A 22188-nucleotide genomic window follows, 5' to 3' on the forward strand; every position below is an offset into this window, starting at 1 on the left:
AATTTGTACCAATTAAACAAGTATATTCAAATAGTAATAATAGAAATCGATACAATTTGTGAGCATCACTCTCGTTTAATTCATGTTTACTGTTGTTTGCATTGCTTTATACACATTTAATTATATTTTTGTACTTTAAATTGTTATTCACCTTATTAATGTACAAATACTAATACTCCTGATGTCATAAAAATAGTCTCATTTGTGGACCACACGAATTTTAATGCGAAATTGGTAAAATAAGAAAGAGAATGAGAAAAAGTGAGTTTAGTATGAATGAAAATTTCCATTTTTGAAATGGAACTATTTTTTGTGGATGGAGGCAATAAAGAAACCAAAACTTGATTTGTTATTTGAATTATTTATTTGAAATCGTAGACTAGATGAATAAATTGAACTTTGATTTTTAATTAAGTTGTACAAATAGTGACGTAAACAATAGTATTAGAATCAAAATAAATAAGGAATGAACATGGATATTGATTGGCGTTTTCTTAAAAAACATTCGAAACTGAATGGTCTTTTGCAGATCATGTTACTAACCATAATAAGAGGATCATTTTATTACTACTACAAAATATCCCAATATTAGTTGCAAATAGTATTATACTTTTCCACAAAAAGATATTCATGCATGCATGTACCCCTAAATGGATAATCATTTGTTTAAATAGGAATCGTAATCTGGATTGATCTCGTTAATCAAACATTAGCGAAATTCTTTTGCAAAAACCCTAAAAAGTATTGCTGCACTATGGAAGTTGATGTTTTAATTTTCTAATATTGCATGAATTTTGGGAAAATAGCAAGAAAGAATCAATTTTTTTTCAAGGGAGAAAGATTGGCGAAATTTGTCAAGGTTAAAAAGAGATGTTGTATTTGTGGGTATTTTTGTGCTGCATTTCCTATTTCATGGGTTTCTTCGCAGCTTCTGGAAATGTGGTGATGATTGCAAAGAATGTAACTTTGTCTTTCGACGACGTTGAAGCTCTCTTTGGTGAGTTATTTATTTTATATTTATAATTTTTTCCCTTTTCTCTTTTCATTTTTTGTAATTATGTATATTGTATCATTCATTTCATGGAATTTGGAATTCTTATCTCATATGTTTATGCATTTGTTTTTATATAATGAGTTTTCTATTTTGTGTTTGATGAAATGCTCGAGTGATTCTGGTTCAAGCTATTTTCTTGTTATAGTATTTCTTTTGAAAAATGTAACATGATAGCAACATCTAATATGTAGTGGAAATAAAATGATAAACAAAGTAACTGTTGTGTCTCTGTAAATCCATAGCTTCTGATGGTTGTCATTTGGTAAAAAAAAGAGATCAAGAAAGTAGTAAACAAAACAATCAAGAAAGCCATTTTCGTGTGTGCATATATATACAAAAAGATCAAGAAACGTCGTTTTTGTGTGTATATACACATAGCTTGTGATGGCTGCTATTGATGATAGATTTCTGTGGTTGTAGCACCCACAGTGAAAGAGTCTGGAATAGGTGGGACTGTGAGCATTGCAGAGCCTTTGGATTCTTGCTCGTTACTGACCAACGAGATAGTTGCTAGTATGAACGGCACCAGATATCCATTCGTCTTGATTATCAGAGGAGGATGTAGCTTCGAGGACAAGGTTAGACGAGCACAAGCTGCTGGATTCGAAGCAGCCATTGTCTATGACAACGACACCACCGATTTACTACCAAGTAATCTCCTTTTTCTTGAGAAACTCAGATTTGATGCTATTTTCATACGATCTGAACTTGCAGTGGCTGGAAATCCTGTTGGTATAAATATAAATGCAGTGTTTGTGTCGAAAGTTTGTGGGGAAACACTTGCTAGCTATGCTGCTGGTGCAGCTGATTTGCAGCTGTTGATAGTCCCGAGCTATGAGAACCCAGCGTGGTCTATAATAGCGCTGTCGTTCACTTCTTTAGCCAGTGTTTCAGCCGTCTTGGCTACTTGTTTCTTCGTGAGAAGGCACCGGTTCAGAGGTGAAAGGCCTCTAGCGCCCCGTGTGAGAGAGTTCCATGGGATAAGCAGTCGTCTGGTGAAGGCAATGCCCAGCTTGATCTTTACAGCTGTTCTTGAAGATAACTGCACCTCTCAGACGTGCGCTATATGTCTTGAAGACTACAGTGTTGGAGAAAAGCTCAGGGTCCTTCCTTGTCGGCACAGTAAGTCTTCGAGTGAAATACTCCCTCTCGTCCCATTAATCTTGGCATGTTTCCTTTTTGGGTAAAGGAAACAGGCTAATGGGACGGAGGGGCTATCTTGAAACTGATTTTTTACGTTGCGTTTTGACAGAATTCCACGCTGTTTGTGTCGACACGTGGCTAACGTCATGGAGAACATTCTGCCCTGTCTGCAAGCGTGATGCAAAAACTAAAACTACAAGGCCTACCGCGTCAGAGTCCACACCTTTGCTGTCAGCTTCCGGTCCCCTACCTTCGACTTCTTCGCCATCTTCCCTGCAGATAGGGCCTTCAGTTCCACCCGTCTACAACCTGAGTGATGCGCCTCGCCTCCAACCCGAGGTTGATTGTGCAGTGTCGTCTAGCACGACCAACTACACTTCGTTGTCGACTCTTAACTCCATCTACATGCTGCCATATATTCCGGGTGCCGGTAATGTTTCGTCGGGGTGTTTAGGCTCTTCAAGTCACGCGACATAGGGAGTTGTCTGTTATTATAGGGCAAAGTCTTAGAATCTAGATGTGGAAGGGAGGTTATAACAGTGTGACTATATATTGGTTGTTCATGCTGTAATAGCTCTATATGTCAATTTAGTTCATTTGATTAAGTTCGTCCTTTTCATTATTCTTTGTTTTTGTAACTATGTTGATAATTTTTTGGGTGTAATTTTCCAAACATGTTTATAGTAACAACCTGCAGGCTGCAACACATTCTTGTGCTTCATGATTTTTCTTCGGAGGGAATTATTGATAATGGCTTCTTTGTTATTTTCTTTTGGAGACTAATCTACTTATATTTTTGCGTGAAATAATGACTAGCTGTGGTAGAATATTATTTATTTACTTTAGCCTACAATCTGAGTACAAAATGCACGACCAAGTGTGGAAACAAATTATAACCATATATACTTGTATAGTTGGATCAAACATACAAGTTTTGGTTTTCATGTAAAAAATATACAATTAATTCCAACAAAATATCACTTGATCCCAAGTACTAGAGAAGCTGAGAAACACGTCTGTGTCAAAATTTACATTAAAATGTAACAGAATGAAAACCATAGCCTTTCTATCTCCTCCATCGAGGGTTCACACTTCACTATATGGTTTTGTTAGGCTTTAGAGTAATTTCTCAATGTCGATTTCCACAAATGAGCACGGGTCTGGAATGTCAAAGTTATGCAAAACCTGCAATCAAACATGAAGTGTTCTCGTGGATAGCAAAAAGTGGTGACGAGCTACAAGAATCATAAATCCTGAAAACTTGTAAAAAGGAAAAAATAACTGAGTACATGGGTCGAATGATAAGTGTACCTGTGGATGCACGATTCCAAAATTGCCAATTTTCTCTCCTTTGAATATGATGTGTGCTTGTCTACCTTTCAGATACTCCGGCTCCTGCAGCCAGGACATTGTAGTGAGCATATCATTCGAGACTAGATCTATATGACACTGAAGAGCTAAAACAGGACGTACATTTGAACTTTCTATGTAGTAGCCTGTCTTGTCGCCAGGTGATACAAATGAAGTTCCCATTACTTCCATGATTCTATCTACAAGGCCATGTATAAGCTGAAAGAAAAGGAATCTCGTTTACTTATAATGTGGCCGAACACAAGTTACAAGTAAATTAAAAGGTTAGAAATGGGTACCTCAAATCCAGAGGTAGATCCACAATGTAAAGCTGCAAGCTTTCGATGATTGGATGCACCAACATCTTTTTCCTTATCCAATTGCACCACATCTCCCACTTCAAATATCTAAGAAACACAATATTCGTGCTCTTTAGTAATGTACAATGTGGGAATTTCATAAAATGGCATTACATGAAAGCATATGGATCGTTTCTAAGCCACATGATCACAAAGAGTTGCAATTCATACATGCATAAAAATAGAAGGGAAAAGTAATTTAATGTTACACAAAAGAAGCAGTCACTTTTTTTGTGGGGAATGTACAAAGTCAACTGCTATATCTATTTGTTTCTCCTTTATTTCCTACTGTACAAGTTGTGTCTGTCATTATGATGAAACTATTCTTGCTAATGGATGCAGAAGCAGCAAGAATGTTAAGTTATAATTACTTTGATTGGTTTTGGATGATCTTTATTGTGCCCAACTGTTTTCAATATGCCGGGCAAAAGAGTGGCGCGGACAACCTGAATCGAGTAGATCAACAAAATTAACAAGCCAAAAATATACTATAAAACTGGGAAACTAGCATTGAAAATTAACTGAACCTCAAAATCTACTGAGCGAGGATTTCCATTAATCACTGCAGTTTTGTCTTCCTCACGGTTAAGCATGGTGGAAATTTCTTTGATTGAGCATAATATCCAAGTCAAAACCTCCGTGTAACCAATTGTTGCAATCTAAGAGGAGTAACACTATATCAGGTCAAAAGCAAGAAACTCCAGCTGAATAGAAAAGGTGCTCAAAGTTACAAGCAGAAAAGATATTTGGCAGAATGAATTAACATTGAAATGATTAATTATAAGCAAAAACATAGAATATTAATTCTGTATTATCCTACCTCTTCTCGAATAAGATCACTGAACTTATTCAATAATTGTGGCTTCACAGATGGAAATGTTATTTTAGGAATTTCATTGTAGCCATAAGCAATAGCCACATCCTTAAAAAGAAGGAATAGAGGAGCAATAGTCAGGTCAGTACACAGGCAACGAGCAGATATAAATCAAGCATAAGATAAAGATGAAACTAGATACCTCAGCCACATCACAAAGATGAAGAATGTCACTTCTAGTGGGAGGAACTGATATTGTGAAGCTGGCTTCATTCTTCTCTGATATCGAGTGCTTGGCATGTAATTGCATTTTATTCAACAGACAAGCAGACTGAAATTTGATATATATAGATGTTAGTCTTTAAGTTAAACCATCTTCGCAGCTTTTCTGTCCCTAGTCATCCTATCCTACAGAGGCTCGAGCTAATAATGATACATCTCATCAAGATGTATATACCTATTATGATTGTCAGCTTTTTGATCTCTTAGTACTTAGTAGTAACTAGTGATGCGAAGCATATTTCCTATTCTTTACCCCGGTTTTTATGTTAATTGTAACTCACCGAGTCGTGCTTTGAGTGTAGTTTCGGGTGTTAGAAGCTGGAAGTTCGTCGGAAAGGCATAGCTGAGATTCCAGAGAGTTCGCCCGGTCGGGCGTTTCCATTTGTGCATGCGGAGTCCAGAAAGTTCGCCCGGTCGGGCGTTCTGATTTCAACTAAACGCCCGGTCGGGCGTTTCCCGCGAAGCCATGCAGCAGCCTTTCACCCGGTCGGGCGATTCCCTCTTATAATTTCGCCCGGTCGGGCGTTTCGGAGCAGAACTGCAAATCGGCAGTTGGATGATTAAAAAGGGGAAAAATCAGATAGAGGGGGACGGTTTTTTTCAGGAGGGAAGAAAAGGAGAAAAAAGAGAGAGAGAAGAGAGGAGAGGAAGAAGAGAGTGAAGGCATTCCGGCCATTATTCCGACCATCCATTCCCGAATCCCGACTCCACTCGACGAGAGCATCACACCTATGGTTTTATTTCTACATTCTACTATGTGTGTAGGCTAGGCTCTCTTCGTTGCTCCGAGTTGTAATCTAGGCTTGTGCATTTGTTTTAACACCTTGAATCGTATGTTCGATACCAACAATGTGTTTGATAATTAAAATGCTACGTTTTTGGCTAATGATGTAGTGTTGTTAAATCTTAACTATCGTCTCTTTAACATAGCTTAGGATTGATCGTTTGTTGGTATGCTATCGATTTAGAACTGTTCAGGGGATAAATTGATAGTGGATTAGGTAAGTAATTATAGTAGACGACGTTTGTTCCCGCGCATCTGCAGAAATTAAATGTCGTTGAAAGCTGGTTCATGGAACAAGTGTTCAGCTGACTGTGAACTATACGTCGTAGACATGTTCAGTGCACGCGATTAGGTTGATAATTTTAATCCCGTCGTATGGTTCGTTGTAATGGTGTGTAACAACGCAAGCTTAGAGAGCAACTTGGAGTGACTTGTCTTTCACGTGTTAAAAACCTCACTTTAGTAGCTTAAGTTAGTTAACCTTCTCAAAATCAAAACAAAATCTTTACATGCTTTGTGTCGTCTTATTAAGTGTAAGCAATCTCGCCTCCCTGTGGATCGACACTTGAAATACTACTACGATACTGTATTCTTGCAGTAGTGTAGTATTATTAGAGTTTAAATAATTGAACTTGATAATCTTTATACTTTGTTTGAGAACTCTAAAATACCACATCAAGTTTTGGCGCCGCTGCCGGGGAGGCAATAGCTTGTTTATGCTTAATTGTTTTAGTTTTTATTTTATTTTGTTTGATTTTTCTTTTAAAGTTTATTTAGGTACATTGTTCGTGTTCTACGGTGTGATAGCCATCTACCACGTCCGGACTTGAAGATGAAGGAGTGTATTATTTTAGGTAATATTTAGCTAACTTTCAGTTTAGTTTTTTAGGTAGTTTAGTTTTTCACTTAAGCACACACTTTTGATAGTACTTACCCCGAAGTTGTCGAGAGGTCTCGCTTTCGGTAATTAGGAAATATATTGTGCTTGTGCTTGTGCTTGGTGTATTTTCTGTTGTGTAGGTACTAATAAAAAAATAATAAAAAAAGTGAATGCACACGCGATCACAGGGTACACCACCGTTTGGACTACTCTGTTATCAAAGAAGGAAAGGGTCAGGAAGTTCAGCCGGGTTTGAAATTCAACAGGATTCGCCGAGTCCAATAAGAGATAACTCATTGTTTGAAAGTAGTGACAGTGATCTAGAAGCTGAGTCGATGGCCGAACATAATAACAACGCTGTCCCACCACCTGGAGGAAGGTTCGGTGACACTCTTAGGTTGGGAGTCGACTTTCTAGGAGAATTCGCTTACGCGAATGACAACGTGAACATTCCTCCTCATTACATTAGCTTGGTGAACGGGGGAAATCTCTTCCATGGGCGAGACGATGAGGATCCAATGAGCCACCTCAACGCGTTCTACGAATTGACGAACTCTCATCGACCCCCGAATGTGGACCATCATCAGATTAAGAGGGCCTTATTCCCTTTCTCACTGAGGGATAAAGCACGGGCGTGGTATGATTCTATTCCGGGATACAACATAGCCACATTCCAAGAGTTGAAGATGTTGTTCCTCTTGGAATATAACTCTCCGATGAAGATTGAGAAGTTGAGAGAGGAGATCACTACCTTCCGACAGAAATATGATGAGTCTTTTGCGGAAGCGTGGAAGAGGTTCACTGAATTGCTTAGGAAATGCCCGAGCCATGGTCTTGCTCCAGGGCATGAGCTACTCAAGTTCTACAAGGGACTCAATAATGAAGGCACGGGCTTGGTGACTGCAGGCTCTAATGGGAACTTGGACGACTTAACTCACGAGGAAGTGAGAGCCATGTTCCAAAGGTTGGCGAACAACCAAAGGAATTGGCATAATCCAAGAAGAGCGGCTGAGAAGGTAGGAGATACATTTGGTGCTACCAAAGATGCGGAAAGAGTGACAGCCATTGAGGCTCAATTGGCGGACATTAGTACCCAGATGTCTTCAATGACGAAAGCAGTGAAATCTCTTCAACTAACTCCTCAACCTCAAGTAGTGACCGTTATGAAGTGTGGGTTGTGTCAAGGTGGACATCATACTGATCAATGTCCAAGTCTTCAAGGACCACCAGTCGAGGATGTGAACTATATTGGCAACAATCGCCAATGGTTCAATCAAGGCAACCAATACAACAATCAGCAAAATTGGAGGCCTCAACAAACGGGATGGAATCACGCTGGTCCTAGCAACAACTCGGGTAATCAATGGAGGAACAATACTCAACCCCCGGGTTATGAGAAGAAGCCATCAGTCGAAGATCAGTTGGGACAGATTCTCTCTTTTATGACTAAGAGTCAAAAGGAGAATGAGAATTTCAAGGAAAGAACAGTGGAAAAGTTTGGACAGATGGAGGCGACAATGAGGAATCTTGAGACTCAAATTGGGCAGCTTGCCACGGCATCACACACGAGGATTCCTAACACCATCCCGAGCAATACCATACCTAATCCGAGAGGCAATGAACAGTGTAAGGCAGTGGTCTTGAGAAGTGGTCGTGAGTTGGATTCGACACCAGCAATGGACGGCCAAGGTACTTCCGGCATCTCACACGCAGGGGCGGATGAGATGTTAGGCTTGCATTCCTCGCACGCAGGGGCGGACGAGGCATGTAAGGGAAGTCCCGCGTTGGTGCAGGGTGCCCAACATGGTCAAGAACAGGCTGCATCCGGCAGCAAGGAACACGGTGTAGAATCCGAGGTAAGTGAAAGGTTTTCAGTAGAAGAGAAAGGAAAGAAGAGTGTAGAGATGGAATCAAAGAGACAGATGATGACAAGTCCAGCACTAGATCCGAAAAGCAAATTCAACTTCCCCGATCACATTCCTCCTCCACCGTATCCATCCAAGAGGAAGAAGAGGGTCCCTAAAGAGAAAAGCTTTGAGTGGATGATGAACGTGATCCGTAAAGTGAATGTGGATGTATCATTGGTGGACCTCTTCACTAATTTCCCCAAGTTCTCCAAGTTCTTCAAGGACATGATGGCAAACAAGGAGAAACTTCAAGACGAGGGAATAGTGGCTTTGAGCATGAATTGCTCACAACTGATTTCAGGAATGATGCCAATGAAGAAGATGGATCCGGGAAGTTGCGTGATTCCTTGTGAGATAGGCAATACAATTTTCACCAAATGTCTGTTGGATCAAGGATCGGGGATCTCGCTGATGGCGTTGAAAACGGCACGTGCCATTGGACTCGAGAACAGAATGGAGCCCATCGACATTGCTCTACAATTGGCTGATCACTCCATTGTGAAGCCCACTGGAATAGTAGAGGATGTCTTGGTCAAGGTAGACAAGTTCATCATCCCTGTCGACTTCATAGTCTTGGACATGCCCGAGGACAAAGAGGTACCAATTCTTTTTGGTAGACCATTTCTTGCCACAGGAGACGTGTTGCTTGGGGCAAAAGACAACTCTGTCACGTTTAGAATTAATGGTGAGCAAGTGACCATTAATGTGGAGAAAGCGATGAAGCATCCTAGTGATGCAAAAGCGTGTTTTAGAGTTGATGTCCTTGACAAGTGCATCTTTGACAAGATGTGTTGCTCGGCAAGAATAGAAGGAAGCGTGTATGATAAAGGAAGTTTGGAGAGAGACCATGGTTCGACACTTAAAGTAGATTTTGATGAAATAGAAGATTCTCAAGTTGATCAACCAAGTCTCGAGAATGAATGTGTGGTGGATACTTTCGTGGCGGATGTGAAACCTTCAATCGAAATACCACCAAAGCTTGAATTGAAGCCACTCCCAACAAATCTGAAATATGTCTTCCTTGGTGAGAATGAAACGTTACCGGTTGTAGTATCGGCTTTGTTGACTGATGAAGAGGAATCCAAGTTAATAGAGCTACTGAAGTCGCACAAGCAAGCTCTAGGATGGTCCATTGCCGATATCAAAGGAATTAGCCCCGCTAAATGCATGCATAAAATCTTGATGGAAGATGGAGCTAAGCCGGTAAGGGAGAGACAAAGAAGGTTGAACCCACTCATGCAAGAAGTGGTTGAAAAAGAGGTGAAGAAACTGTTGAAATTTGGGATGATCTATCCCATTTCCGATAGCGCGTGGGTTAGCCCGGTGCAATGTGTACCGAAGAAAGGGGGAATAACCGTGACCGTTAATGAAAAAAATGAAGTGTTAGCAACTCGATTGGTGAACTCATGGAGAGTTTGCATGGACTATAGGAAGTTGAACACGGCGACGAGAAAAGACCACTTTCCTTTGCCGTTCCTAGATCAGTTGCTCGATAGGATTGCGGGTTATTCCCACTATTGCTTCTTAGATGGATACTCAGGGTATAATCAGATTGCAATTGCCCCGGAAGATCAAGAAAAGACGACATTCACATGTCCTATTGGTACATATGCCTTCCGCCGGATGCCTTTTGGTTTATGCAATGCACCGGCTACATTTCAACGCTGCATGATGGCAATATTTTCCGACATGAATGAAGATATTATGGAGATCTTTATGGATGATTTCTCCGTCTTTGGATCCTCATTTGACTTGTGCTTAGAAAACTTGAGACGGGTCTTGCAAAGATGTGAAGAATCAAATCTCGTGCTTAATTGGGAAAAATGTCAATTCATGGTCAAAGAAGGCATAGTGTTGGGACACAAGGTGTCGGAGTTGGGATTGGAGATGGACAAGGCGAAAATCGATGTGATTTCGAAGTTACCTCCCCCGACGAATGTGAAGGGCATCCGTAGTTTCCTTGGTCATGCGGGATTCTACCGAAGATTCATAAAAGACTTTTCGAAGATTGCAAAGCCGCTTTGCAACTTGCTTGAAAAGGATGCCAAGTTCGTCTTTGATGGAAAATGCCTTGAGGCATTTGAGTTGTTGAAGAAAAAGCTAGTCGAAGCACCTATTATTATCACACCGGATTGGTCGAAGCCATTTGAATTGATGTGTGATGCTTCGGACTATGCTATGGGGGCCGTTCTAGGCCAAAGGAGAGACAAGGTCCTACACGCCGTCTACTACGCTAGCAAAGTACTCAATGAAGCTCAACTGAATTATACCACGACAGAGAAGGAAATGCTAGCAGTTGTGTATGCTTTCGAGAAGTTTCGTGCTTACTTACTTGGCACGAAAGTGGTAGTGTTTACGGACCATTCAGCTATCAAATATTTGATGCATAAGAAAGATGCAAAGCCTCGGTTGGTGAGGTGGATCCTCTTACTACAAGAGTTTGACGTGGAGATTAAAGACAAGAAGGGGACCGAGAACTTGGTAGCTGATCATTTGTCTCGGCTAGAGGGCTTGGAAGAAACGGAAGATGAAAGAAAGAAGAGGATCAATGAAAAATTTCCCGACGAGCAAGTGTTGCAAGTGGAAGCTCGGGAAACATATGTGCCGTGGTTTGCCAATTTGGCGAACTACCTTGTCACGGGCATTATACCCGAAGGGTTGTCATCTAACCAAAAGAAGAAGTTTTTGAGTGACACTCGCACATATGTTTGGGAAGATCCGTTTCTCTTCCGCATTTGTAATGATGGAGTTATTCGAAGGTGCGTTGGAGAGCATGAGCACCTTCAGATTTTGTCTGCATGCCATGATTCGTTGTATGGCGGCCACTTTGGAGCACGACGAACGGCTTTTAAAGTGCTTCAGTCCGGATTCTTTTGGCCATCGATCTTCAAGGATGCAAAAGCCTATGTAGAGAGATGTGACAGTTGCCAAAGAACCGGCAATATCTCGTGGAGAAATGAAATGCCGATGAATAATATTCACGAGGTAGAACTTTTCGATGTTTGGGGAATAGACTTCATGGGACCGTTTCCCAAGTCTAATGGGCAGCAATACATTCTCGTTGCTGTTGACTATGTTTCTAAGTGGGTTGAGGCAGTGGCCTCGGCGACCAATGATGCTAAAGTGGTGTTGAAGTTTATCAAGAGTCACATCTTTAACCGCTTTGGGACACCACGAGCCATTATCAGTGATGGAGGAACTCATTTTTGCAATAAGTTATTTGAGAACCCCCTAGGTAAGTATGGTGTCCAACACAAGGTTGCTACCCCTTATCATCCACAAACGAGTGGTCAAGTTGAAGTCTCCAATCGTGAGATAAAGCGGGTGCTTGAGAAAGTTGTAAGGCCGTCTCAGAAGGATTGGGCTCAAAAGTTAGATGATGCTTTGTGGGCATATCGAACGGCGTATAAGACTCCGATTGGAACTTCACCATACAAGTTGGTCTTTGGAAAGGCTTGCCATTTGCCAGTAGAGCTTGAGCATAAAGCTTTTTGGGCTTTGCAAAAGCTTAATTTGGATTATGATGCTGCAGCCGAGAAAAGGGTGTGTGATATGAATGAAATGGACGAGTTTAGGCTTCATGCATACGAGAGTGTTGATCTCTACAAAGAGCGTGCTAAGAGGGTACATGATGCAGCCATTAAGCCTCGTCAATTCCACGAGGGACAACGGGTCCTTTTGTACAACTCTCGGCTTAAACTGTTTCCGGGCAAGCTCAAGTCAAGATGGTGGGGGCCTTATGTGGTGCATAAGGTATACCCCTATGGTGTTGTGGATGTTCAGGATGAGAAGAATGGGAGCATTTGGAAGGTGAATGGCCAACGCTTGAAGGCCTATGTTGGAATTGAAGGTGGCATGGAGACAGAAGAGGTGGTCACACTAGAGAATCCGAAAGTGTAGACCAAGGATGAAGGAGGTCGAGCCAACGACTATAAACAAAGGCGCTGATTGGGAGGCAACCCAAGTTTTTATGTTTTTATTTTTGGTTTCATATGTTGGAGGTTTTGTTTGCTCAATTCTTTCCTCTAACATTTATTTTGAATTGAGTGTTTCTTTTTGTAGTTTTTGTTCTTTTTGTAGGAGCATGATGGAGTTTGGATTGGAGCTTAGGAGGAAGCACACCCGCAGAGGATTTTTACACCCACCCACCCTCCCGAATGCACTATGGATATCATGCCAAGTTTGGGGGAGTACTCTGTCCCTTTACTTTTTATGTTCTTCTTTGCATGCATTGAGGACAATGACGCATTCAAGTTTGGGGGGGTTGTTTGAAGTTGAATGATTTTTATGCATGATGCATGTTTTTGGGTGTATTGTTTGCTAAGGTGTTGTGAATCATGTAATTGACGGATGCATGCTAAATCTTCGGCTTTCTGGTTGGGAATTCTTGCTTGATTTTTCTTGATCTTTGAAGCCTAGGATGAATGGAATTTGTGCAGGATTTATTTGAAAGAGCATGTTGTGATTACATCCGATTTCTTGAGTTGAGGAGAGTATGAAAATCGCATGACTTGTGGAAATTATCTTTGATTGATTTGTTTTATCGAGTGAAGTGCTTGCGTTCGTTTGTGTTAACGATTTGGGAGGATAAGGCACTAGGATGAACTCTATGGCCAAATGATCACATGCCTAGTCCATCAAATGATCCCCTAGATGCCACCTTGAGCTTAATTCCCTATTCTTTGTGTAAACACTTAACCAAACACTTAGCTACTTAAATAAGCCTAATTTTAGCCTCATCAATAGACCCTGCTACTATTTGGGTGCTAAATACAAGTTGAGCTTTGTGTTTTGAGTTGTGAGTGTGAGGTGGTGGATTGTAAAGAATAGACTTTTCTAGACTTGATAGAAGGTGAAAAGAATGAAGTTCTAAAAAAAAAATATAAAAAAAACAAGAAAAAGACGACCTCCAAATTCACAAAAGTCGAGGTCTTTACAAAAACAGAAAAAAAGAATAAGTTGATGAAATAAAGATAGAGCTTCTATGTTTGTTCGTGTAATCTCGTCTGGAATAGATCTCAAGTTTGGGGGGGTCGTTTGTTTGGTTGTAATTTTTCGTTGGTTAATCTTTGGAAGGAAGTTGTAGGAGGGAAGATTTTGGCACTCAAATGTGTAGCCTTTGAGCTCACTATCCATATTGATCCTACCTCGTCCCTAGCCCCATTACAACCTTGAACGAAGACCTTGGACCTAATCGTTGATACTTGTGGATGTATCTTAGTAGCTTGGTAGAGTAAAGAAGTTTGGTTTGAAATCCGTGAGTCTATGTGATTAGTAATGCTTAATGAGTCAATGATGATGGTTTGAGTTGTTTGATCGCATGCTTGGACTTATTTTGAAGTGCACCTTAACTTGACGTTCTAGGGGGATGAGTGATTGTTCTTGAGAGTGGGAAATCTTGATTGAAAATGTTGGGGGTTCAGATTTTGTTATCACGTCCCTATTTGATTCTTTGTGTTGAAAATTTCTTTGCGGGGTAGACTTGTGTTGAGTTTTTGTGCTGAAAATAGACCTTGCTCGGGGCGAGCAAGAGTTCAAGTTTGGGGGTTTTTGATGCGAAGCATATTTCCTATTCTTTACCCCGGTTTTTATGTTAATTGTAACTCACCGAGTCGTGCTTTGAGTGTAGTTTCGGGTGTTAGAAGCTGGAAGTTCGTCGGAAAGGCATAGCTGAGATTCCAGAGAGTTCGCCCGGTCGGGCGTTTTGAAGTTGCTAAACGCCCGGTCGGGCGTTTCCATTTGTGCATGCGGAGTCCAGAAAGTTCGCCCGGTCGGGCGTTCTGATTTCAACTAAACGCCCGGTCGGGCGTTTCCCGCGAAGCCATGCAGCAGCCTTTCGCCCGGTCGGGCGATTCCCTCTTATAATTTCGCCCGGTCGGGCGTTTCGGAGCAGAACTGCAAATCGGCAGTTGGATGATTAAAAAGGGGAAAAATCAGATAGAGGGGGACGGTTTTTTTCAGGAGGGAAGAAAAGGAGAAAAAAGAGAGAGAGAAGAGAGGAGAGGAAGAAGAGAGTGAAGGCATTCCGGCCATTATTCCGACCATCCATTCCCGAATCCCGACTCCACTCGACGAGAGCATCACACCTATGGTTTTATTTCTACATTCTACTATGTGTGTAGGCTAGGCTCTCTTCGTTGCTCCGAGTTGTAATCTAGGCTTGTGCATTTGTTTTAACACCTTGAATCGTATGTTCGATACCAACAATGTGTTTGATAATTAAAATGCTACGTTTTTGGCTAATGATGTAGTGTTGTTAAATCTTAACTATCGTCTCTTTAACATAGCTTAGGATTGATCGTTTGTTGGTATGCTATCGATTTAGAACTGTTCAGGGGATAAATTGATAGTGGATTAGGTAAGTAATTATAGTAGACGACGTTTGTTCCCGCGCATCTGCAGGAATTAAATGTCGTTGAAAGCTGGTTCATGGAACAAGTGTTCAGCTGACTGTGAACTATACGTCGTAGACATGTTCAGTGCACGCGATTAGGTTGATAATTTTAATCCCGTCGTATGGTTCGTTGTAATGGTGTGTAACAACGCAAGCTTAGAGAGCAACTTGGAGTGACTTGTCTTTCACGTGTTAAAAACCTCACTTTAGTAGCTTAAGTTAGTTAACCTTCTCAAAATCAAAACAAAATCTTTACATGCTTTGTGTCGTCTTATTAAGTGTAAGCAATCTCGCCTCCTTGTGGATCGACACTTGAAATACTACTACGATACTGTATTCTTGCAGTAGTGTAGTATTATTAGAGTTTAAATAATTGAACTTGATAATCTTTATACTTTGTTTGAGAACTCTAAAATACCACATCAACTAGTATCCCCATTAAAGTAAAGTTGGAGCAATTCAGGTGAAGGGACAAAGTAAAGCACATGAGGCATAAATGACAACAATCAAGAGGGAAATTGATCATCGAAAGAATATGATACCTCATGGGCTGGCAGGGATACCCCAATAAGCTTGGTGATGTATGACAAAGGAACCTCCATTTGGTAAAGAGACAGATCTGGCGAAACATATGATCTTCCATCAGTGTAAGTCACTTCGACAGGCTCAACCTCAAACTTCCTTTCACAATACATTGAGAACATGGTAACCTGCATAAAAGGCAACAACACAATTACTAAGAAAAACAAGAGACGTCACAATTCAGAAATTAGAGAAGCAGATCCATTCTATATATACCATTGTGTTCAAAACAATATTGGCCTTTGTCAAGTCTGTGGCAGTGCACTCAATAAATACATTCTTTGTCTCCAAGGTAATGGCAGAATGTGCACCATTAATAATTGGAGGCAAGGACAAAACAGTTCTGCAGAAAGTGTCGTGCCATTTATCAGATCAATGTTAAGCAAGCAGAACAGTAGCCAGAAGCACTAAAAAGCTAAGCTCTGTTACTATTAGACATGAAGTTTCGAGGATTAAAGATTATCAGGCACACATATGAAGATAAACAAAACTAATATGTCTAGGACACAACTAGTGCAAAAGAAGAGTACATGACTAATAGCACAATACCCTATGATTGTGGAAAAGGAGACTACCTTCTCTAGTCATATATGACAGGGTAAACTGGTGAACCCTCAATTATATGAAAGAACTTCTTCAATTTCAAATCTTTCTGCCAAACAAATTAAGGGAACGTATGATCACAAATCACAAAACCATAATCATTAACCAGTGAATCCATTGAAATAGAATTGGCTGCCGAGGAACAACTCACGACAAGAACTTGATATCTACTGGTACAAAATACTAAATGTAAGTAATGAAGTGTGTGGCTCACCTTATAAAATTCCATTAGCTCATCAGCTGAGAAGTTCCTTGTCTGAGAAATTGGGATTCAGCTTAATACATGAAAAGAATGTTTAAAATATTAAGCAATAAGCATGCAGCTATTAATAATTATCAAAATGGAATTGCTCTAATCTAAATATCGAAATGGAATGGCTCTTTAAGTGGTTTTGAGTAAACCAATATTTGAATATGTGAAGAACGGGAAACTGGCAGGAATCTTTATATATCAAGTACTATTCCAGTAACACAGTGTGAATGTATATATTAACTTTGCACCACATGTCACTGTGTAAGGGTTACCTTCTATTGCTAATAGTTTTATTGAAGGTCCCTAACATATTATTTTGGTACCTTTTGGTCCCAAACATATTGTTTTGGTCCAAAATAACCATTTTCTGTTAAAATTAACAGTCAAAGTGTTTGACCAATTTAATAACTTAATTATAATCTAATTAACCTAATTAACTTAATTAATTTAATACTCCTTCCGTTCCCTCATTGCTGAGACAAAACTTTTCGGCACAGAATTTAAGAAAAGAATGTTTAGAGTGTTAAATGGATAGATAATAAAGTGGAGTAACTTTGATGCTTTTAAATTTAAATTTCATTCGTATAAAAATTGAATTTTTATAAACATGAAAAATTCTTTGATTTTTTAAACTGCTCAATCATAGTTAATTAATCCTAAAACTCTTGTTTCCTAAAACAGAATTTTTCATAGCTCTCTACTACAAACTTAAATTTTGGTCAAACACTTTGCCTGTTAATTTTAACAGAAAATGGTTATTTTGGACCAAAACAATATATATGGGACCAAAAGGTACCAAATTAATATGTTTGGGATCCAAAGGTCACAAACTTAATGTATGGGACCAAAAAGAATTTTATGGCAAATGTAGGGGACCAAAATTGGACTTTAGTCTTTATTGAAAGAGATGACAAATTGAATATCACCATTTTAACTGTAAAGAATTTGTGAAGTTTGAGTCCTTCACTACCATCACATCATTCCTGAAAATAATCATTAGATTCAAGAAAACTTCAAACATAAATAAAAATACCTGTTTTAGTGGGGTGAACTTTATGTCTTTCGGTGATAATACCTGAAAATCGCACAGAAATAATTGGTTAAATGCTAATTTCGTGTCCAATGTCCATCGAAGAGAATGGTGCAAACTGCAAATGGGATGAGACCATCTTTTGAGATTTAAAAGTTGGAGGGCGAACTTTACCTAGTTCTTATGTTTCAAATTGGTTGGAAACAAACCAAAAAGGATAGTTAACCAGTCAAAGTAGCACAGTAAAATCCAGAAAGTAAAGCAAGATCATAACTATAAAAGCAGTAACTCCCATGGGTATTACAAAATACAAGAATATACTTATACCTCATATGTAAAAGGGCCTTCTATTGTATCCAAATCATGTGTACCGATTGCAACCAAAGTTCTTCGCCTATATACATGCAAGGAAAGAGATAGAAATAAGAGGCCAAATAAGTGAAGTTTAGAATCAAAAGTAAATTACGAGAAATGGTAATTATATCCAGAAAATGTTGCTGAAGGCATGCCAAACGCCACCTTGATACAGTTACATCAACATATACAATCCTAAGATATAATTCATGGAGTTTCTTTTATGAAAGGAGGATAAGTAGTCTGTCGAGTCTCAGATTAAACAGCTTTACCGGCAAATATTCTGGTGAAGGCGGTCTTGAAGATCAATGAAGCTATTATATCGAGCTTCATCAAATGTAACACCTCTTAAAACAGCACACACAACATATGGGCGGATCTGAGATGTCTGTAATAAAGAAAAATGACTGATCAAGCAGCAACCCAACTAAGAAAATGATATATAAATAAAAACTTTATGAAACCAGCTAGCTTTATTCTGTTCGAACCTCTGGTTTTACATGCATTTTGAGCATAGATTCCTTGCTGATATTCGCAACAGTATAAGTAGGTATTGGGTCAAGCCCAGCAAATATTCGCAGAGCTTGTGACAGACCCTCGAGGCAAAGTAAATCATATCTGTCCGTATAAATGAAATCAGGAAAAAGATAGCAAATTTTGCTAATCCGAACCAGTTGAAATTGATCACACTTCATTAATCTACTCCACTAGCACATAGTATGATATTTTCTTACAATAACTGGAAATTAACTCGTTTTAATCATCTAATTGGACCTACATTGCAGCATCTACATAACAAGATTGGCAATAATTAAAAAAATTATATACGGAGTACCTATTAGCTGGAACTTCAATTTTGTAAATCACTTCCTCGTCTTCAGACGGTTCCACTTCTTCCAAATGCTTCTCTTTTCGTATAATTGCCTTCTCCGTCGTCTGGCTCCACGTTAATCCGAACAGAAAAATCATGAATTACAACTTTTCTCAAATTTGACTCGTAGTAATCAAAATTTATACACACCACATCGTCGAGCTCGATTCCGAACTTGAAGCACAAGTCTTCAAACTCTTCTTGAGCTTTATCGCGTCCAGAAATGAGAAATGAATCAGATTCCACTAGCTTCAACGAGCTTATACAAGTACGAATACAGACGTAAATAGATAGGGAAAGTAAAATGGCATACTGTAGGTGCGTCCTAGAGCTGCGAACAGACGGTCTCGGCCTACGCTGACGGTGGGCATGGTGGTTTGCGGCGCCGATTGAATCTGCTCCAACTCTTGCAACGTTGCGACTTTTTTATTTTTTTGTTATTTCTTCGCTTTGATGAATTTTTGGCCGTAAAACTTTTCTAATTTATTGGACTTTTTATTAAAACTCTGTCTTCGTGTATTAGAATGTGAGTGTAATGAGTGGTGGAAAGTGAGATTCATTTACCAAAATAAAAGAAAAAAAAAGCAAAGTGGACAACATTTCACGGACGGATCGAAATGGCAAAACTGGATAATATTTCATGGACGGAGTGAGTATTTATTAGGGTGGTGTTCGATTTTCTAGATAAAATAATATCAAGATATACTCTAGGATTGGTTTAGCTATGACTAATTATCTCATGATTATCAGGATTGAGTTATCTCATGAACCAAACACAATACATATTTAATTTGGGATACAATTTTGCAAACCGAACACCCCTAGTAATGTATATTTCATTCCGAAACTTGAATTTTGTACTTTTTAAATACTTGTACCAAATATTATCATTTGTATTTGAAGTTTTTATATCAATAACAATAGTATTATAATAACATAGAAGATGGATGTGTATGGGAATATATATATATATATATATATATATATATATATATATATATATATGGGAGGAGCGTTATTCTCCTATTCATCCCTTAGATCCTTTATTCTTCTTAATATGTGCCGTTATATCTCATTCATCAACGGTCCAGATGATCTGCATTATTACACTATAATGGTGCATTATTAGTTGGTGTGCATTATTCAACTGAAAATCTGCACTATTACACTATTATGGTGCATTATTAGTAGGTGTGCATTATTCAACTGAAAATCTGCATTATTAAATGACACGTGGCACCAATCTAATCGTCGGATGACAAAATCGTGGGGCTGAGATTAAAAAGAACAAAGAACAAAAGATACAAAAAGGAAATGAATACATCCCTATATATATATATATATATATATATATATATATATATATATATATATATATTACAACATCCACAATAGAGGACTAGCCGATGCCCTAGCCATCATCGTGCGGCTAGGACTCTCGGCTAGTCCGCTATTGCGTTAGGCTAGCTCGACGGACGAAAAACCAACGCCCTAGCTAGGGCATTGGCTAGACTATTGCTATGTTATTGTTTGGTTGGCTATTGCTAGGCTATGGGAAAGACATGATGATGTGATAGGATGAGTTTTTGGCTAGGACCTAGCCTATATCTATCGTGGATGGTCTTACACATAGTAAATTAAACCAACTAATTTATGGCAGTATATATTTATGGATGATATTCAGAATTATACCAACTAATTTATTTTTTTCTAACTTGTAGGAACTGATAAACCAACGTAATACATGAACTATACCAAACACCACAACCAGATACACACAAAACTGAGAGAGAAAACGAAACAAAGGAATTTTATTTCTGTAATGAAAATCAAGTTTTATAAGCTACTACAACCCTCTTTTATACTCTAGCTAAGAAGGAACAAATGAAAGGCGCAAAAGCCAGCTCATTCCTAACTAACTACTCAACCAACTAACTAACTCAAAATATCTTCAACGGTTTCCAACGGTCAACTGCTCTGAGCTTTACTCCTCTGGTTTAGCTCGTTCACTTCAACACCCCCCTTCAAGATGGAGCGTATAGACTGCAGAAGCTCATCTTGCTCAAAATTTTCTCAAATGCAGCAACTGGAAGCGGTTTAGTAAAGATATCTGCCAGCTGCAAATCATTCTTAATATGCATCGGTTTGATAGTTCCTTCCAAGTACTCTAACCGTATGACAATCGATCTCAATGTGCTTGGTACGTTCATGAAATACCGGATTCACACTAATATGTATTGCAGCTTGGTTGTCACAAAAGAGAGGAACTGCCCTTTCTACTTTAACTCCAAAGTCCTTCAACAATGCAATTGCCCAGACCACTTCACAAGTTGCTTGAGCCATTGCTCGATATTCACCCTCTGCTGAAGATCTGGATATAGTTTGTTGCTTCTTAGACTTCCAAGACACCAAAGATGATCCAAGAAACAAGCAATATCCAGTTATAGATCTTTGGGTATCAGGGCAGGCTGCCCAGTCAGCATAAAAAAATATACTAAGTCTTGGTGTGACTTTGCTCGAATAGAACAGACCATTACCTGGTGTAGCCTTCAAATATCTCAATATTCTCTCACTTGCTTCCCAATGCTGAATGCATGGTTTTGACACATATTGACTCAATTTATGCACAACAAATGTGATATCTGGCCTAGTAATGCACAGATATAGCAGCCTCTCTATTTGCCTTTTATACTTGGATGAATCCTCCATAATATCACCTACTTCTTGCTGCAATTGTTTTGAAGGATCCATGGGTACTGATGATGGTTTACAACCAAGTAATCCTGCATCCCGTATCAAGTCCATTGCATATTTCCTTTGAGAGACCATGATGCCTTCTTTATTTCTAGCTATATCCAATCCAAGGAAATACTTAGGATGTCCTCTTTGAACTTAAAAAACTGACTTAAAAACTTCTTGAAGTCTTCCATTAGTTCAGGCTTGTTGGTGGCTGCCATTAAATCATCCACATACATAACAACTGCAAAGAAAACAGATTCCTCATTCTTGAAGAAGAAAGAGTGATCTGAGGCTGATTGTTGTAAGCCAAACTTTGCTAGCACTTCAGTGAGCTTCAAATACCGCTGTCTTGATGCTTGCTTCAATCCATACAAGGATTTGTTAAGCTTGCACACCATTCTGGAGCCATTTGGATCGCCCTCCTCAACATGAAGCCCCGGAGGAATATTCATATAGATCTCTTCTTTGAGATCACCATACAAAAGACATTGTTGATGTCAAGGTGATAAAGAGACCACCCATGAATTGCAGCTAAAGCAAGAATGAACTTAACTATTGTGAGTTTTGCAACAGGTGAAAAGGTGTCCAGAAAGTCAATGCCTTCAAGTTGTGTGAATCATTTAGCCACCAAACGAGCCTTGTATCTTTCAACAGTTGCATCAGGTTTGAATTTCACCTTAAAGACCCATTTACAGTCTATAGGGATTTTCCCTACAGGGAGAGGAAGAATTCTCCATGTATTATTCTGAATGAGGGCAGAGAGTTCCTCTTGTATTGCATGTTGCCATT

At 39.3% G+C, this 22188-nt stretch overlaps 1 protein-coding gene, 1 non-coding gene and 1 pseudogene across 2 annotated transcripts; 1 reads left to right on the forward strand and 2 right to left on the reverse strand.

Moving 5' to 3' along the window:
- Positions 1 to 559: 559 nt before the first annotated feature.
- Positions 560 to 2804, forward strand: LOC121755055 (receptor homology region, transmembrane domain- and RING domain-containing protein 2-like). Its single transcript, XM_042150342.1, has 3 exons — positions 560 to 997; positions 1475 to 2176; positions 2307 to 2804. The coding sequence occupies exons 1-3, from the start codon at positions 871 to 873 to the stop codon at positions 2672 to 2674; spliced, it is 1197 nt and encodes a 398-aa protein (XP_042006276.1). The 5' UTR covers positions 560 to 870; the 3' UTR covers positions 2675 to 2804.
- A 273-nt stretch (positions 2805 to 3077) lies between these two features.
- LOC121753970 lies at positions 3078 to 19115 on the reverse strand (annotated as a pseudogene).
- On the reverse strand, positions 7395 to 7501 carry LOC121756644. The gene has a single exon (XR_006041023.1). It is a non-coding gene; the product is annotated as a small nucleolar RNA R71 (small nucleolar RNA).
- Positions 19116 to 22188: the final 3073 nt, after the last annotated feature.

The sequence above is a fragment of the Salvia splendens genome, chromosome 11 (genome assembly GCF_004379255.2).
Source record: "Salvia splendens isolate huo1 chromosome 11, SspV2, whole genome shotgun sequence".
Classification (NCBI taxonomy): domain Eukaryota; kingdom Viridiplantae; phylum Streptophyta; class Magnoliopsida; order Lamiales; family Lamiaceae; genus Salvia; species Salvia splendens.

What these genes read in the sequence shown, in the direction of transcription:
- LOC121755055 (XM_042150342.1), top strand. Translation starts at nt 871, where the DNA reads ATGTTGTATTTGTGGGTATTTTTGTGCTGCATTTCCTATTTCATGGGT. An exon ending in CGACGTTGAAGCTCTCTTTG is followed by an intron (nt 998 to 1,474) that starts GTGAGTTATTTA and finishes CTGTGGTTGTAG; the next exon opens with CACCCACAGTGAAAGAGTCT. An exon ending in GGTCCTTCCTTGTCGGCACA is followed by an intron (nt 2,177 to 2,306) that starts GTAAGTCTTCGA and finishes GCGTTTTGACAG; the next exon opens with AATTCCACGCTGTTTGTGTC.